This window comes from Petromyzon marinus, chromosome 18 (genome assembly GCF_048934315.1).
Source record: "Petromyzon marinus isolate PM22_M1 ecotype Great Lakes invasive population chromosome 18, UKy_Petmar_22M1.pri1.0, whole genome shotgun sequence".
Classification (NCBI taxonomy): Eukaryota; Metazoa; Chordata; class Hyperoartia; order Petromyzontiformes; family Petromyzontidae; genus Petromyzon; species Petromyzon marinus.
Genome location: NC_133684.1, coordinates 11,797,827 through 11,816,993, shown reverse-complemented (window position 1 = coordinate 11,816,993; position 19,167 = coordinate 11,797,827). Strand labels below are relative to the sequence as shown.

Sequence of the window (19,167 nt, the reverse complement as noted above, 5' to 3'; positions counted from 1 at the left end):
GGAGTTTAGCATGATGTTAGTGCGAGGGATTAGCATGTAACTGGTCACGGAGGTAGCTATGTTAAAGTCAGTTTACATATCAACAGAGGCATTTAGTATATTGATGCTAAAGAACTGCAACTACCCCAAATATACAATATCATACAATAAGCCGAAATATCATACAATAAGCCGATGTGGTTCCAGACATACAGTACCTGGGCGTCTACAAACTAAGTTGCCTCTGTGGTAACAGCTACATTGGAGAAACCAAACGACATCTCGGAAAGCATCCGTGAACATAAAGCAGACTTGAAACACGGTAGGACGAACACCTCAGCCGTGGCAGATCACTGTTATAATTCAGTGGGCTCACATGACATTGACTTCTCCAAGACGGAGGTTCTCTGCAAGCCATCCGGCTACCATGAGAGATTCGTTCATGAGGCCATCCACATATACAAACACAGAGACAATTTCAACCGAGAAGATGGATTCTGGCTTAGTAACCATTGGAAAGACGTTATAAACCATTTCGGTTCTTGATTGATTGTATTTTACGGTGACTTTCAGACCGCAGTCCATTTACTGGCACTGCCTCTTAATACGACGGTCAGTGGTATGGTTTATAACATGTATAATAAGAAATAGTATAACAGTGTAATGTTTAACATAATTCATAAGGCAATATATAGTATCGTAATTGTATAGTGAATACACAGCAGTGTGATATACAGTAGGGTTAGTAGAATAATACATAGTGTAATATTACAAGTCTAATATTTTATAGTCTAAAGTATAGGGTAGTGTATAGTAATGCATTGTATAATTCAAGGGTGGGGTTTGTCTATGGCAGTGTATATTACGGTGTATAGTCGTGTAATGTAGAAAAAAGTTTAGTTGGAGACATATCAATATAATGCATAATGTTAGAGCTTACATTTGGCTGTGTATACGATATTATACAATGTAGTTTAGATTGGAAGGTATAACATTGTAATGTATAGTAGTCTAGTCCATAACATAGTTGTAACGCAACACAGGACAGAGCAGCGCATCGTGGCTGTTTCTCCCCCCTCTTCCGTTCCGAGCATAGATGGACTCATCCGTCTGAACAAAGCTCGTCGCTTTCCGTGGTGCTAACGTTAAAAGGAAAAAACCGCCACCTTTTTTCGACATAGAATTGTAATGTATAACGACTTATTGTTTGTAGCTCAGCTGATTGGAGAGTATATTGAGTTTATTGATAACATTGATGTAGTTTATGTTCGTTTTTTATCAGTTTGCTATATGGTATTCATATAGTATAGTGTATACCCAGTTACTTTATGTTAATAGCTCCACTTACTGAAGAATATATTGAGACATTTATTATATTGATGTAGTTTATACTTACCTCTTTCACATCGGCTTATTGTATGATAGTTGGGTAGTTCTTTAGCATCAATATACTAAATGCCTCTGTTGATATGTAAACTCTGACTTTAACATAGCTACTTCCGTGACCAGTTACATGCTAATCCCTCACATTAACATCATGCTAATCTCCCAGTTACATGCTAATTTCTGACTTTAACACCCTGCTAATCCAACACTTTAACATAGCTATTTCAATGCTAAATTCTTCTGTTGATATGTAAACTCCTTTGTCAAGGCGCTCTGCTCATCCCATCCAGCTCAAAAGATGCTGCGATGCTTAGCAGTTTCATTGAAGCGGTCGTCCTGACAGTTCTGTTCCTTCACCTGAAGAAGGCTACTTGTGTTGTGGCCGAAACGTCGTGAGAATTTTATTTTTATTTTATTATGTTTTATTTTTATTATTTTATTTCCATTCTACATGACTTTACCGAAAGAACCAAGAAGATGATTATCCCCATTGCTCTAAACTCCTGTTCACTTGAATGTATGAAAAGTTGCCATCTGTATTTTAAAGCACTATGGTTTTCTTCCAGCAGGTTTTTGGCAGATTACCAAGAGGACTTTTTTCCAGAATCGGCTTATGTTCCAGCCTCGGAGGCTTACTACAGCAGCAAGCATATCGCCACTATCTTCTGACGCTCCGTCCGAGGCAAACACGAGCCCGTTTGCCTTGTGTTGCCTTCTACCGTCAGCAGCCTCTTTTGAAAACTCCCAGTGCCAGCTTAACGCCTGAAATGCCCTCCGCCATTTTTTATCGGTGTGCTCCTCAAGCAGCACATTGTGACATTCCACGTGAGCACCTCTTGACATCACTCGGCATCGCCGCCAACATCCGGTGGATACAATTGTTAACTCACCACTTTGACCTCCCCCACTGGATGCCCCTCAAAGCTACTGATGGCACCTTTCAACTCCCTAAACGTTCGACTGCTCTTCTCCCGTCTGTTTCCAGCTGGTGTTGGCCAACACCGCAGCTTCTGCCAATACCTGTGGAAGTATTGCAGCAGGAGTGTCCTTGTTAAGGGGGACATCGGAGGTGCAGGAGGCTTGAATGGGTGACAATTATACCTCTTTGTACATACTCGACAAACGAGCCAGAGCTGCGGTGGCAAAAGAAGGCACCGGTCAACAGCGTTATCAAAACAATGTGCTCCATACACACCTTTACACAGGTTTGTAATGTCACCTCGTTTCTGATGGTGTTGAGTTGGAATGCTGCCCTTGGTACATTTTGCATATTCTGACCACAGCAGGAAGTGACATTCCACAGTTGCCTTCCTTGCCCTTGGAAGGAGGGGTTCTACAGAATCGGCAAAGTGTTTTGTGTTCTTTTTTGTAACAATGGCCTTCAAACCTTCACTTCACGCTTGTGTGTCCTTACCACATTGCAAGTGTACCGACAGATTGACATGGTTACAGAAGACATTTAAATACATATTCTGTGGATGAATAATGAACAAAAATGCACAAGACTATGAAAAACAGAATTGTCCATCTGGATGACCTCAACATTATTATGCTGTTGGCTCTATATCAGCTAACAATCCACCTGTAAAATTTGTGAACATAATCGCAATATTAGTGTTAAGCTGACATGGTCACCGATTAACAATCGCAACTCGAGCATGTGAATTGACCAATGCTGTGAAAAATGGTCTGAAATGTAGCCCATCTGTAACCTGGCACCTTGCATCCCATTTGTCTGCAATTCCAGCAACATTTATTTTGGGGGTTTTTTGTTTCCCCAAAACACTCATCTGTGCAGTCACGAAAGCTTTAAATCCCTGCAGTCATGAAAGCTTTAAATCGAAACTCATCTGTGTAACATTATTCTTCTCTATTGCTGTGTTTCATTGAGCCTGGTTACTTCGATTTCCTTAACCTTTGTTTGAAAGGCAAGTTCGAGTACATTACCGGCAAGAATACTTCTGAACATTACAGCCCCCTTGGAATACTTAACATGCAGCAACACCTGGCAATGATGATCGGGAACGGTGAACGCCATAACAAATAGTATGCCGAGGTTTTGAAATGGCATCAGGACCGAGATATTGTTTTGTATATTTAAATTTGTTGTACTTTGATTAGGTGCCATACTTTTACGAGCAATAACTACAATGCATTCGCCACCACTTTGTCCTTTCAAGTTAATGTGTTCGCTTTTTTAAACGTTAGTTTGTAAACCAATATGCGAAAGCGCCCTGTATGTTCTTGCCATCACGGCTGGACAATCGAATCATCAATATAACATTTTAAATAAATGTGTTTTTACGGCCACTGATGCAGATATATTTAAGTGTTAAAGATACATTTTGTGCTTCAGTAATATTTGTACTTAAATCCTAGTTTAACCAAATTTGACATACGGTTTATTTCCTGAAATTACCAACGGCAGGTCTATAAAGTTCCTGAATATTTGTCCCTTCATCAGGGACACTAGCTCAGAGGGAGTGAAAATATAATCTTGTGCACCAACGGGTTATCCCATGAGTCACAGCACCACACTAGATGAAAATGTAAATAGCTTAGCACGCAAGAGCATAATCCACCTGGTACTGTAATTATCACCTGCACAAGTTTCAGCAGAGCTCTAGGTCAGTGTTATTGACACATGCAAGCTTTTTGTTGTGCTTGTGCACCACTGCCAATGCAATATCAGAAAAAAACATTGCTCTACGGTGTGGGTTGATGCGATGTTATTCGGTTATGGCGTCCTTATGTCAAATCATACTGATGTTTATTCATCGCTACCAATTAAGATATGCCATATTTCAGACTGCCTGTTTTCCCCCCAAATTGCTTCGCAATAGCAAATGGAGACTTTCAGCCACACATCCTGTAGTTTATCATTACTGCATCCCAGAAGTCATCGTCCACTCATGCAACACAACCACTGTGATGCTTGAATCATCAAAATCTGCCCCACACTCCCAACACCTGTATGTGGTGAGATAAAAAAAAACGAGTTATTCGAATCAGGAAACAGATTTTAAAGTAATTAATAAACGTCCATAATTAAATTTGAAGACGATACTAAATAATGTAGATATGTTTATTTGGACAGGATATGTTTGATTTGCATTAGGATGGAAATGCAACGAGCCATCAAGGCAAACCACCGCGGACATAAAAGGCTTAGTCTGCAATTGAGTGGCTAAGGTTAGACAGCTGTTTTGGTGATGCTTGCAACTGTGATGTAAACAATGTGAGTGAAGGTAAATATAAAACATTTTAAAGTCCCATCTGTTGATTCAGGGTCTTTATTATTTGGAAACTTAAGGTACTGTAATTTAAAAACATGATTTTTGCGCTTGTTAAAATGAACAAACCACCCTTGTACAAGAGATATACATAATCCTATAATTCAATATATGCATTACTTTATGACTTGAACGCCATTGAAGGGTGTGGACAAATCTGCAAGCAATAAAGGTAGTCATCCCTGCAGCCGACGAGCAGGCAGTCCCCCCATGCAACGGGCGAAGAGAACACTTCCCCTGGCAGTCTGTAGGAGCATACAGGATTCCCCTGCTCATCAAGCACACACACTAGCCCATCTGTGCCTGCCGCTACTACAAGTCCAGCTGGGCAGACCTGGCAATGCACTTCGGTGGGGCCACTCAGGCCAACTGAGGTGCCTGGGTTTACAATTGGAGATGGCGGCAGTTCGTGGCTTGTGAATGAGCCTGTGGATGCAACGGTGTTATATTGCAACAGGCAATGTATAGCATCTTTTTCTCTGGTATTATGATCCACAGCAGCTCCTGTCAGGGGGAATCTCTCTTCAGACCCCTTCACTAAACCAATGGAATCTTCCAACATGGTCCCAGGCTGCCACGTTGTGCCGGTGGTGTATGCACTTTTTGCATATTTTTGAAAATCCAACGCTGTTGGCGAGACATCCGTAGTTGTGGATTTAAGAACACGGTCTCCATCCGTTGCCGGATCATGACTATGAATGATGTCCTCTGAGCCACCGTAACACGTGATTCGGCTCCTTGAAGGTTGAACAGCGATGAGGTGTCCAATGCAAACCCAGGTGCACGGCGTCGCATAGACTGGTGCGCCGAGCTGGTGCTTCCACTGCAGCTCCCCGCTCGCCGACACCGCGTACACGCTGCCATCGTGCGATCCGAACACCACATCCAGGCGATTTCCCACAATGCACGGCGACGAGAAGACTGGTCCATCCGTCCGGAATTGCCACATCTGCAGCAACAACCAACAAGCACCACGTCCGTTTCCACCTACTGCAGTCGGTGACCTTGGATGGTAACTTGGAAGAATTTAAATGTATTCAGGAGCACGTGAACATTTTATGATTGGCCATGGAGATGGAGTATTATCATCACACTTGATTACCCAGGAAAGCCTCACCGAGTTAGAAAACTTTTTGAGGATCCTAATTTGTTAGCAGCTTTTTTGTAAGTAATCTTTACATTTTAAACCGTGAATCACCATTGGTTGCAATCTTCTGCAACCAGTGGTGGACGCACTACTACTTGTCGGTATTATTTATATGTACTGCACTGATTTGTAATTCGATTTTTATGCAAAATCCATTGGAAAGCTGGATAGCTAAATGGTCATTGTGTTTCCCAATAAGTTCGTTTGAATGGACAGAGTTGGTTCAGTTTACACAACTGAACTGCCGAAGCATGCCACATGCTTTAAAGTGGATACAAAAGTAAGCACGGATGAATCGGTAGAGCTGATAAATCTCACAACCCTGTGCCTGGAATTGCAAATCCATTCTTAAAACAGAATGTGATTCTTAATAGGATTGTGGGATCAGTGCAATAGTGGCATTGTTTGAGGTGGGGGGGAAGGTGGGCTGCACAGAGGCCACTGTGGCATTCAGGCATTAAGGGAGGGCCCGTTGGGGCCTGGCCGGCCTGGGTACGGTCAACCGACCATGGATTGTGCTAATTCATTCCAATCCTGGGAAGGGTGAATCATTACATTCCGGACTAGGTAAGCCTAGCGGGAAGGCAGGCATTAGTGGCAGGTGGAATGTTTATCAGGGTGCCAGGTTGTATTAGTCTGTCACCTTGTCTCCCATGTGACTGAAGGTGTACAGACTCCCATCTACGCAGCCAACACACACATATGCACAGGAGCACGCCGGCGAGGAGAACAGAGGTTTCCCACAGTCGCGACTCCACAGCATGGCACCATCGTCCTGCAACACACAAAGAATGCACACTGCACGCCTGTACACACACGTAGCAGCGACTGGCGAGTCGTACCACAGCGAGTCCCCTGCCCCCTACGCTGTAGGGTGACCTACAGCGTAGGGGGCAGGGGAGGCGGTAGTGTAGCGGTTAGCGTGCTGCACTACAAACCAGGTATCCCGAGTTCAATTCCTACTAATGGCTAGATTACCTGAACCTGGGCCTCTCCTAGATCGACTCAGCCTCAAATGACTACCTGGTGCGATGTGTAAACATTGCCACTGGGGATACAAAGGCGGTCGGGCGTGGTGCTGGCCACCCACCCCCTCGTGTGCCGTGCCGGCCTTCATTGGTGCTCGCTAACAGCACTTGCCCCAACAGTCTGTTAACGCTACACGGGGGATCTTTGTTTTTGAACCTTACGTAGCCAACCGTGCTAATCGGAGGTGTGGGGGGAGACAAAAAGCAGTTCTCAAGAAATACGTTTTCAATTCAGATTTAAAAGTGGATAAGCTCCAGTGGCTTCCTAATATCGGAAGAAACAGCGTCCCAGACGGCCGCAGAAGCGCACCTGGAAGCGCGCGATGCAGTGACCGACGTGTGCACTCACCGGATTCACGGCCAGCAGATGGCCTCCCAGGGTGCCGACGTATGCGGCGCGTGGGGTGAGGCTCACGCAGGGTGACGAGAACACAGAGCCCCCGCCACAGTGCAGCCGCCACACGCACGTCTCGTCCTGCGACACACGGCATTCCCGGGCGCCTGCGGTCAGCGTGGCCCCATCGCGCGCTAACGCACTCATACGTGAAGGTGACGGTGTGAAAAGCATGTACTCGCGGCAACAATAACCTCCGCGAATGCGTGATCATACATAGCCATGTAATGTCATAATTCATTACAAACTGGTATTGCTGTTTGGCTTCTATTGCACATGTTGAACGCCTGCTGTTATCTGCAAGATTATCCTAAACTGTTTTGAGCCAAACGTGCACAAACATTATCAACTTAGCCTTGACGTATAGTTGATAAGGTATAGTATTGTACTTATAAAAGGCCGAGACAGCAAACAACACTGAACCTGGCTGCCTTTACCTCTTTTCGTCTGATGTTCACATACAGAGCACATTTCTCATTTGAGGCCAAGTCAATGTAGAAGCCAAGACCTGGTTCGGATAAAAAAATGACACTGGCATTGTCCAGGGCCACAGATTGAACCCAGATGTGCATGCGATCATAGCTTTCACTAAGCTACAACTGCCCAAATGTACACTGCATACAGAAATACGATAGACTCACACACAAGATGGCTGGGTAGCTCAGGGAAGCGAGTGTCTTGCCAGAGCAGTGACCTGGCACTGCTGGAATCCTGGGTTTCAAAGTGGGCAGCCATCCGTGATTTACATCAGGTTCTCAAGTGTAGTGAGACAATGAGCTCAGCGTGTCACCAATGCTCACACACACACAAAAGCTATCATTACATTCGTTCTCTCACAATAGCCAACCTTTTGTAGCTCTACGCTGTGAATATGAAAGGTGTGTCCAAATGATATATAAATCGGCCTCATGAAGTGATTTCAGAAATGGTTCTGCGATGCCATCATACTATAGCTGTTCTCTGACACAGCAGTGATATGACAGTGATAGCACAACTGGGGATAAATGGTAAAAAAAAATCTAAAATACTGTAAGTGTAAGGAGTACACCCTCCAAGTGATTAAATCTTGCAGAGCTAGGCAAATTAAGAGATTTGAAACTGGTGGTGGCTGGGTGGCTCAAAGGTCAAAGCACAGAGCTGATAGCGCCAAGATCCTGGGTTCGAATCCAGGCAGCCATCTGCGATTACATCAGCTCACTAGACTTGCGATTCTCAAGTCTATTGAGCTGTTGGTCTCAGTCCGGTCACCAATGCCAGCACTTAATTTGGCTAAAGTCAAGTTCTGAGAATTATCGTGTGACAATCATTACTTTCACATGCACAGCAGGTGGAAATATGCTGCCACCTACTGTGCGGATCAGAGGTTACTTGCTGCTCTGTGATAGCCTATTCCATGGACCATTATCTCAACATGATGGTGGTTTGCACTTCTGCACGAGAGATCCGATTGGATTCTTCATCTCATTATGTGATATTGATAGCACAACTGGGATAAACCTGTGGGGTGTGGGGAGGGAAATATTAAAACATGTAATAAAAGACATGAAACTGGGGAATGCAGAAAACAGCGGTGTGGCCAGTGGTGGGCAGATCACCGAGGGACGGAGGGCGTAGAGCAGCTGGTCGTGGGAGCCGACGAGCAGAACGCCGGAGACGGGGTCCAGGGCCGGGGAGCTCTTCACGGGGCCCCCCGTGCGGAAGGCCCACGCCACCGCGCCCGAGTCCGCTCGCAGTAGGTACACGCAGCCATCATAACAGCCTGCAAGCGCACACGCCATCGAGCACTTGCCTCAACACTCGTCCACGTCCACGAGCCCACTTTCCAACACAGCGCTGTGCACACACCGGAGGCATGGCGATTTGACGTGACGATTTTCCGTCCGAGCTCTGTAGCTTTAAATCATCTCGATTGAAAACTAATTTCTTGAGAACCGCTTTTTGTGTTAAGTTTGTTGCCCTTCCCCCGCACCTTCAATTAGCACGTTTGACTACGTACGGTGCGAAAGAAGTTCAACATACAGTATATACCACGCGGATCCATTACTGCATTGAATCGCTAGATCGATTCATTCATAATCTGAACTGTGACCCAGAACCGTGAAATTGAATTGAATGATTGAGGCGGTGAATTGATATATCCACGTTACACACAGCAACCGAGATTCAACAGTACCTTTACTCTGCTCACTACTGCATCATTCACATCAGCTCTATTCACCTTCTAGATATCTAATATTTAAACTTACATTAATTCAGACGGTTGCTGCAATGGTATTCTTTCGCACTGGCTAAACAGGCTACAATATACCTATCCTTACTATCCTTTCACTAGCTTCCCATTCACATGCTGTTATCCTGTACAGAGACTGGCCCCTGCCACAGGAGTGTGGAATTTCCATTAATAAAAGAGCATAGTAAATGAAAGCATTCAACGGCAATAACGTGCACAATGTCCCATTGCTTTAAGATTATCCATTCCACAGGGCACATCATGAAGTCAGCCCCAATTGTGGTACATGAGCTAAAACAGCAGAGCTTTAAAGTTTCCCCACTGCTCATCAAAATTATGATGATTAGTACTTAGCTCTACCAAGAGCGTCGTAAAGCCCAGCCGACACAGCATCATTAATTAAAGCGCTGCCATACTGGGCTGTCATGGGACAATTTGTTGTAAAACTGAGTGGAACATAGCAGATGGGATGTGGCACCCAAATAACGCTCGGTGGGAGCACAGGACGACCTTGAGATCCAGGCACGATGCTCTTCAAATAGCCACATTACTATCTGCCGCCCGGTTTTATTGCGCGTCATCACGGGGCTGCCCGTTTGGGTGAAGAAGAAGAGAGCGGCTGTGATGGTGGCGCATGCCTAAATCTGGCATTGTGATGTCAAGGGTTGGTGGATCGCACAAATGTTGTTAAATGCACTTCCCATGGGCTTCGAGGAGCAACAATACCCTGGCTTGCCACGACAATGCAGTACAGCAAATGTGGATTCCACTTGTTCCATCTGTATAAGATAGTGCTGCCCCCTCGCACGCGTGGGTTTCCTCCAGGTACTCCGGTTTCCTCCCACACGTAAACACTCGTTAATTGGCTCATCTAAACTATTTTTCTTATTTTCCCAGGTAAGACCCAATGAGCTATGTAGCTCTTTTTCAGAAGCGACCTGGCCACAAATGATAACTCAACGAAGTGGTTTATCAAGTGGACATTTATAGCAGCCAAATACTCTCAACCCATGTTGATTCTAAATGTGGAGAGAAAAACCAAAGGGCCCGGAGAAAAATCCACGCGACCGCAGAGAAAACGTTCAAACTCGAAATATACCGGTGTCGTCAAGGCCAGGACCGAACCCACGATCTCCTGCATACCAGGCGAGGGAGATAACATCTCCCCCACCGCGACTCGTGAATGTTATTACCGAGCGCAACGAGCGTGCCGCACTTGGAGAGGCAGGCCGACGACTCGACGCGGTCGGGCAGCTCGGCTGTCCAGAGCACGCGGCCGCCCGGCCACTCGGCGCAGAGCACGCGGCGCGAGTGGGAGCCCACGCACACCGCCACGGCCTGGGGCGGGACACACGGCCCTCATGTGAGCGGCGCTGGAGCATGCACGCACACGCTCGTTCATACATAACTAAGACGAAGATCCCCCCCCCCCTGTATAGACTTAACAGACTGTTGGGGAAAAGTGCCGTTAGTGAGAAATTTACAAAGGGCAACACGGCATAAGACGGGGGTGGTGTGAATATTGGCCATGCCCAGCCGCCTTCGTCTCCACAGTAGCGATGTTTGCACACCGCACAAGGTACTAATTTAAGGCTGAGGTAACCTAGGAGAGGCTCAGGACTGAGTCTAATATTTCCTCACCAAAGTAGGCCATGGGCAGGAATCGAACTCAGTTTGCCAGGTTTGTAGCAAAGTTCGCTAACACGACACTTCCAATCCTCTTACATATATACTGTACACACATGTATGCATATACTCGCACATACATTGAATATTCTTTCAATGCACTTGTGGATTTTCTCTAGAGACTCTAACCCTAGCCGACCCCCCCCCCCCCCCATCAGAACCCTTGTGAAAAATACTAGGACACATGGAGGATTATCATGGTAAATACTGCAATTGCCTACCATGAACTGAGACACCACATGAAGGGCACTGGTTATAAAAATGGCAAGATGAGTACAATTAGATAAATGCTCTGGTGGGAGTCAGCACAGCTCTTGATTGCATATAATTGAGGTAGCATTCACTCCACTCCAGCTGCCCATTCACCACAACCAACAATACTCGGCTTGCATCACGCAATAACCATGTAGCATAGCTCTCCACTTTCTCTTCTGGGAGTGTAACTTCAAAGGCGCAAGCTCCCACAATGATTTTATATGCTTTAAAATCCCACTAAATTAAAATCACCAACTAATGTTGAGCCTAAGCTTGTGGAATGGACCAACTAATCTGCATCTATCGGGATTTATTTGTTTGCCAATCAAGGCCTCATGAAATATTGATATGCGTTTTGCATCTGTTTTGGTAAAACCACATAGCTACATTGCCAGACTCTACCTGTGAAACATAGAACCTTCATGATAGCCTTGCGTCGTAAGAATTGTGCAAATACCAAAATGTACTACGTTATTCGTATTATTTAAAATGTGTGAAAACCAGAAAGTTTGGAGAGAAAAAACCTTGTAAACAGAGAAAAAAATACCCACAGATAGCTAAAGAAGTCGACTCTCCATCAGTGCAAGCCTCTTGTGGAAATGTACTGCGTCTAGAACATGGGATTTAAATATAAACTGCAAGGAATTCAGGCAGATGGCACAGACGTTTGAGTGTACACCACTCAAACCCCAGTCTGAGAACAACCCGGCCCATCACCTTTCTGAGATGAATAAAAAAAATTAGTAACACATTCTGGGAAATCAATACTGGCCATCCTGTGGAAAAACCAGTGTCCACCATAACGTGGAATAGCCAAAACTTGCTGTCAATGAGTAGGAGTGTCACCTCAACGTTCATTGGAGCAGGGAGAGGCTTTAAAGTGACTTCCTTTGGCATTTTAGTTTGTTGTCCTTCCCCCACACCTCTAATGAACACAATTGGCTATTTATGGTGCGAAAGAGCTCAACATACAGTACATACAAGGTGGCTGTACGAACGTGGCTGTGCGCGAGCGTTGGGCGAGCTTTGTGGCAGCGCTCACCGTGCCATGCGCTCGCAGCATCAACAAAGGCGAGGCATCCACACACTTCCCCGTGTCGCACTTCCACAGCTCCCTCAGGGTCACACCGCCTGTCCCCGTCACAACGGCTCTGTTACGAGTGCTCCCACAACCCGGCCATCCTGCGCTCGTGGTGCACGCTCGGCCACCCGCCACGGTCACCCTGCTGCCCCTGCTCAGGGCCGCCACCATCTCATCCCCAAGGGGCGGCTCGCTCACAACTTGTTGTGTTTGTGCACGGTGCGCCAGTCTCCCGATGTGGTGGCTGCTTGTGTGTTCAGATGGCATGACTGTGCGTTTGCCCTCAGGAGCTTCCTGCTCAGGAATATCGCCTTCTACCTTCCTCTTTAATATTTTACGTGGCTCTTTGCCACTATTCTCAGAGTTTGTGTTGGTAGAGTGCCCCGTGTTTTCAGCAATGCCGCTGCTGCTGCTGTATTCCAAAAGGCACTCGTCTGTCATATGGTCCCACGTAGCGCCCTCTCTATCCCCCAGCAGCCGGCCGAGCCTGTACAGCTCCCGGGCGCAGTAGCGAAGCGCCCAGCCAAAGGTGCGGTGCAGCAGCAGATCGGGCAGCCCGGGCAGGGAGGCGCCCAGACGCCGCTCCACATCCCCACTCAGGCGAACAACGCCGAGGGAATCGCCGCCCACGCGCAGAAACGAGGCCGCGAGGTCTGCCGCTTCCGCAGAAACTCCCCGGCCCAGGGCTTCCTTCGAAAGGGCACAAAAGCATTGAGGGCGAAAGCATTACGCGTTTAAGACAAACCAGCACAGAGGCAGAGATCTCCACAAGTGGTGCCGGCGAGCACCTGTTGAGGCCGAGACAGCACACAAGAGGGCGGGTGCAGCCAGCACCATGCCCAACCACCTTTGTTTCCCTAGTGCTGGCATTTACGCACAGCAAGCGGCACTTATTTAAGGTTGACTTGACCTGACACCATTGCCACTGATATAAGTTCAGGATGCTAATTGAACTCGGGTCACCGGTTTCATAGTGCATTGTGCAAACCACTGAACCAAAGCTTCCCACCACCGCTCCCAACACTCACACACAGCAGAATGCATGCAAAGGCAGGATGTGCAAAGCTGAGCTTGTAAATGTGTAGTGATGTTATACGGATCACTACGGCACTTGGCACTGTGTGTGTGTTGTGGAGATAACTAGCAGGGTACAGTACCATGCACGTGACGGGCCGGGGTGAGGTATAGGGGCACGTGAGGACAAGTCACCCCGGCTTGGGTTAAGCATGTGACAGGATGGGCGAACAGGTGCAAGGGAACTGGAATTGGCCAGATGAGCCGAGGGGAGGGGCGGCCGAGGGAGGAGCAGGGGCAGCGGGGGATAGAGGATATAAGGCAAGCCTCGAGCAAGGTTCGAGGCTGTTCGGTGGATGGAAGAATCCTGCTCATCGCCTGGGTCAACAGCACGAGGGCTGCTCTGACCAGAATTAGCTATCCCGTCCGAAGTGGGTCAACAGTACGTGGCTGCTCTGTGGAGAGTATAGGTGTACGTAGCCATCCGAAGTGAGTTAGGTGATATAGTCCCGTGTGTAAAGGTGTAGCGTTGTATGAATAAAAGTTGTTGCCTCCAACCAGTGTATCTGCAAATGATAACACTACATATGTATGAAAGCACTTACAAACTAGTGCCAATCTCAGCCATGTAAGAACAAGAATGAACTACTCAATTCTTACGGCGTAACGAACGTAATAAATACATAAAACCAGCTGAGTAGAGCTATGGCTAGCACACACAAATAATTGTGAGAAATCAAGTGTTATCCCATGGAGTGACTGGCCCCTACCATAGTAATGTTGAATTTCCACCACTGACTCGGGACCGTAAATGGGGGATGAGTGCTACACTACAGTTTTCGTAGGGTGATTACTTTTATTTTTTTAATTAACATATGCAGACGAGCAAAAGAGCATGGGCACTAAAACTAAACAGCATTCTATTTCAATACATAATCATGATAACAACCTTAAGTGCAGCACATGCAGGCAATAATGTATTGGGCAGACCTCCAAACTCTGACAACCTATTTGTGAGGCACCACTGTGGTGAGATGTTAACTACCATGCCTGGCATGCACGACGTTATGGGTTCGATCCAGACCATGACGCCTGTATATTGGGAATGTAGGTGTTCTCCCTGTGGTCGTGTGGATTTTGCTCCGGGTCCTCCAGTTTTTCCCTCCATATTTAGAATAAACATGCATTTAGAGTATTTGTCTCGAAAAAAATCCCATGTGATAAGCCAATAAGTTGAGCTCTCATTTGAGGGCAGGTCGCTTCTGAAAAAGAGCTATATAGCTCAGTGGGCCTTACCTGGTAAAATAAAAATGGTTTAGTTTTAGAGTTTAGAATTCCTTTGTAATGCTGCCCTAAACCATGTTGCGCTGCAGAGAATTATGCAGCACATTTGCAGGGTGGCTCCTAAAGAGACACCAGTGCCATCCGTACCTGCCAACACGCCCAGAGGGTCCGTATCAGCTGGTCTGGCTCCCATGGCTTTCCCACCCTTGAGATATGTGCGTTTTCCACTTCGTACAGGGCCAGCAGCTCCGCAGAGGACACTTTCCCTGCAAGCAATGCAAAAATTAGTGTCAATATAGACAGGGCATCCATCAGCAGGTTTATGAAATATCCTAAACCCTCTTGAAAACTAGACGGTTTAAAAAAAATACACTCAAGTATCGATGGAATCTAAAGTAACTTCATATTACAGCACAGAGGAGGCCCTGTATAACGTCTTTGAGGCTCATTTCATCACTCGTAAGACCAGGTTAACCCATTATCCAACATTAACATATATAGCGCCACATAAGATAACTGCAATCCCAATCTCAATTAAGCTTATTAAACGAGAAATAAACAACCTGCACTGACCAGCGTGGTAAAATTATGGTCGAACAACCCCCACATGACGTGGCGCAGTAACTACTCAGGGTGGGGGAGGTTTTCGACCATGCTGACACTGAGATGACTCGTGGTCGGAACACCCATTGGTTAGAAATGCATGAGCGCCGGTCAATTAGGTGCAACTGAGCTCTGATAGGCTTAACTTACAAATGTGGGGAAGTGGACTATCACTCGCAGAGCGGCATTACCGACTTGCTCACGATTGCTGGTGTGAGTTGGTGGAGTGCAATGTATTGTACAACAATGGGTGTTGTTGCACTGCCCTAAGGCTGAGTAGGTAGCCCTTGACAGCATAGGTCATAGGAATACAGCTGAACACATGTAGCACGATGTAATCTCCTAGATGGCAAAGTAAGGTGCATCGTGATGGCGAGATGTTAACTAGCTCGCCTGGTATACAGGAGGTTGTGGGTTCGATCCCGACCCTGACGCCTGTACAGTGAGGGAAAAAAGTATTTGATCCCCTGCTGATTTTGTCCGTTTGCCCACTGACAAAGAAATTATCATTCTATAATTTTAATGGTAGGTTTATTTAAACAGTGAGAGAAAGAATAACAAGAAAATCCAGAAAAACGCATGTCAATAATGTTATAAATTGATTAGCATTTTAATGAGGGAAATAAGTATTTGACCACCTCTCAATCAGAAAGATTTCTGGCTCCCAGGTGTCTTTTATACAGGTAACGAGCTGAGATTAGGAGCACACTCTAAAAGGGAGTGCTCCTAATCTCAGCTTGTTACCTGTATAAAAGACGCCTGTCCACAGAAGCAATCAATCAATCAGATTCCAAACTCTCCACTATGGCCAAGACCAAAGTGCTCTCCAAGGATGTCAGGGACAAGATTGTAGACCTACACAAGGCTGGAATGGGCTACAAGACCATTGCCAAGCAGCTTGGTGAGAAGGTGACAACAGTTGGTGCGATTATTCGCAAATGGAAGAAACAAAGGAACTGTCAATCTCCCTTGGCCTGGGGCTCCATTCAAGATCTCACCTCGTGGAGTTGCAATGATCATGAGAGCGGTGAGGAATCAGCCCAGAACTAAATGGGAGGATTTTGTCAATGATCTCAAGGCAGCTGGGACCGTAGTCACCAAGAAAACAATTGGTAACACACTACGCCGTGAAGGACTGAAATCCTGCAGCGCCCGCAAGGTCCCCCTGCTCAAGAAAGCAAATACATGCCCGTCTGAAGTTTGCCAATGAACATCTGAATGATTCAGAGGACAACTGGGTGAAAGTGTTGTGGTCAGATGAGACCAAAATGGAGCTCTTTGGCATCAACTCAACTCGCCGTGTTTGGAGGAAGAGGAATGCTGCCTATGACCCCAAGAACACCATCCCCACCGTCAAACATGGAGGTGGAAACATTATGCTTTGGGGGTGTTTTTCTGCTAAGGGGACAGGACAACTTCACCGCATCAAAGGGACAATGGACGGGGCGATGTACCGTCAAATCTTGGGTGAAAATGGGTCGTGGATGGGTATTCCAGCATGACAATGACCCAAAACACACGGCCAAGGCAACAAAGGGGTGGCTCAAGAAGAAGCACATTAAGGTCCTGGAGTGGCCTAGCCAGTCTCTAGACCTTAATCCCAAAGAAAATCTGTGGAGGAAGTTGAAGGTTGGAGTTGCCAAACGTCAGCCTCGAAACCTTAAATGACTTGGAGAAGATCTGCAAAGAGTGGGACAAAATCCCTCCTGAGATGTGTGCAAACCTGGTGGCCAACTACAAGAAACGTCTGACCTCTGTGATTGCCAACAAGGGTTTTGCCACCAAGTACGAAGTCATGTTTTGCAGAGGGGTCAAATACTTATTTCCCTCATTAAAATGCAAATCAATTTATAACATTTTTGACATGCGTTTTTCTGGATTTTTTTGTTGTTATTCTGTCTCTCACTGTTCAAATAAACCTACCATTAAAATTATATACTGATCATTTCTTTGTCAGTGGGCAAACGTACACAATCAGCAGGGGATCAAATACTTTTTTCCCTCACTGTACATTCACATTTTGCATGTCTCTCTCTGGGTCCTCTGGTTTTTCCCTCTAAATTTAGAATCAACATGCCTTCAGAGTATTTGGCTGCTATAAATTTCCACATGGTAAGCCACTTCGTTGGGCTACCATTTGTGGCCAGGTCGCTTTTGAAAAAGAGCTAAATAGCTCAGTGGTCCTTACTTGGTAAAATAAAAAAATATATAGATGTATAAATATCGTTAAAAAATAGTTTAAACGTGACATAAACCCGTCTAACCCACGAAAATTCCAAAAAACTATGGGTGACCGCAGGACAGTCGTCCCACCCCGGCGCATATGCCCCAGACCGTGTGAGGTGAGCGGCAGCGTGGGGATGAGCATCACGGAGTCGGGCCGTGCGTGGGAGGGGAGCAGTGAGGCAAGCTCCTGCATGATGCCCCCTCTCAGCGCATCCTCCAACTCCCGCTCGCCGAGCTGCGGTTCACGCAGCCGCTCACTCCGACGCTCGCCTGCAAACGCGTGCACAGTTGCGGCGGGGAGGTGGGGAGGGGGTGATAGAGGTCAGCACATCACCACAAAATCACATCGAGGTTGCATTTAACTTCAGCGTTACATTAGGAGTCGAAGTTGCTCGGGGTTTTTGTTATGTTTTTCATCTGTCATCACCATAAGCCCCACTTGCGATTAGCATGGTTGGCTATGTACCGTGCGAAAGAAGTTCATCAACATATATGTATACATATGTATGTTGTTGAACTATGTATACATATGTATGTTGAACCTCTTTTTCGCACCGTATGAAGCCAACCATGCTAATCGTAGGTGCAGGGGAAGGATAACTAAACACAAAAAGTAGATCTAAATAAATAAGTTTTAATTCAAGACATTCTCTCTCAACTGCCAGAGAAACGTTGCAGCTTGCTGCCATCATTGGCCATGGCTCTGCACAGTCGCAATCTACATCACTATTATATCAGGACACGATTGTGGCAATGGATTCTCACTTGGTTGCAATGAGGTCTACACACTTGGGATTTGTTCCGGAGTTTAGATTAATCGAAAGCTAGATATGAAATTTTTGGGTTGATAAGACAATGCAATCTCACAAGAAGTGACATCACTGATATTGCAACACAAGTGCCATCATGTTGCCTCATTGTTATTTTAATACTTGTTATTACATAGCAATTATTCTTTTACTCATGGAACCTTGCGTAAAAACAGCAATGATTCATATGTAAAGTTATTAATATGTAAGGTTTCAAATCTGTCAATATAAAGTAAAATTGGGCCTAAAATCTAATATCTGAAAATATTTGATCTGAATGGCATCCCTGCAACCATCCTATGTTAGATCATGGCTCTTGCCTTCACTGCCTTACCATCAGCAGATTTATCTACGCTATGGGTTTTCTGTTTTCAAATCCACTTTTTTATACTTTTGTCCATTGAGGGTTATTTTTTTCAACGTTATCAATCTGGGCTTCTTTGTGGATTTTGCATTGACCACAGCAATGATTTATCAATGCTGCAATTCTTCCTTCTTTATGAAATATCTGTGCTTGTTCACCACATTACTCAGAAGCCATTAATGTTTCCTAAAATCATTCCACCCACCCTGGTTTACTTCCTTCATCATCACCATTGCTCTTTTCACCGCAACCTAATTCACTCATGACCCATGATAGTTCCCATTCTGCAAAAGCGTGACGTTATGAATCTATATTTGTTGTTAGAGGGATTAATGTTTGTTGTTAGAGGGTTTAAAAGTACATTCGTATGACCTGAACATAAGTTATG

The 19,167-nt window shown here is 45.7% G+C and overlaps 2 protein-coding genes across 7 annotated transcripts in view; one reads left to right on the top strand and one right to left on the bottom strand.

Annotated features, from left to right (window-relative positions):
• The window catches only part of MSL3 (MSL complex subunit 3), a 45,050-nt gene extending 40,410 nt beyond the window's left edge, over positions 1 to 4,640 (top strand). For all 5 annotated transcript variants that reach the window (XM_032956726.2, XM_032956724.2, XM_032956725.2 and 2 more), the window contains one exon: positions 1,935 to 4,640. In XM_032956726.2, coding sequence (XP_032812617.1) covers positions 1,935 to 2,034 — 100 coding nt within the window. In that variant the 3' untranslated portion in view covers positions 2,035 to 4,640. The remainder of the gene's footprint in view (positions 1 to 1,934) is intronic.
• A 2-nt stretch (positions 4,641 to 4,642) lies between these two features.
• Positions 4,643 to 19,167, bottom strand: part of AASDH (aminoadipate-semialdehyde dehydrogenase) — a 62,503-nt gene continuing 47,978 nt past the window's right edge. For both annotated transcript variants that reach the window (XM_032956723.2, XM_032956722.2), the window contains exons 10-17: positions 17,715 to 17,876; positions 14,925 to 15,043; positions 12,441 to 13,169; positions 10,651 to 10,795; positions 8,823 to 8,986; positions 7,183 to 7,308; positions 6,449 to 6,580; positions 4,643 to 5,607 (exon numbers count right to left, since the gene is read on the bottom strand). In XM_032956723.2, the coding sequence (XP_032812614.2) occupies positions 4,780 to 5,607; positions 6,449 to 6,580; positions 7,183 to 7,308; positions 8,823 to 8,986; positions 10,651 to 10,795; positions 12,441 to 13,169; positions 14,925 to 15,043; positions 17,715 to 17,876 (2,405 nt within the window). In that variant the 3' untranslated portion in view covers positions 4,643 to 4,779. The remainder of the gene's footprint in view (positions 5,608 to 6,448; positions 6,581 to 7,182; positions 7,309 to 8,822; positions 8,987 to 10,650; positions 10,796 to 12,440; positions 13,170 to 14,924; positions 15,044 to 17,714; positions 17,877 to 19,167) is intronic.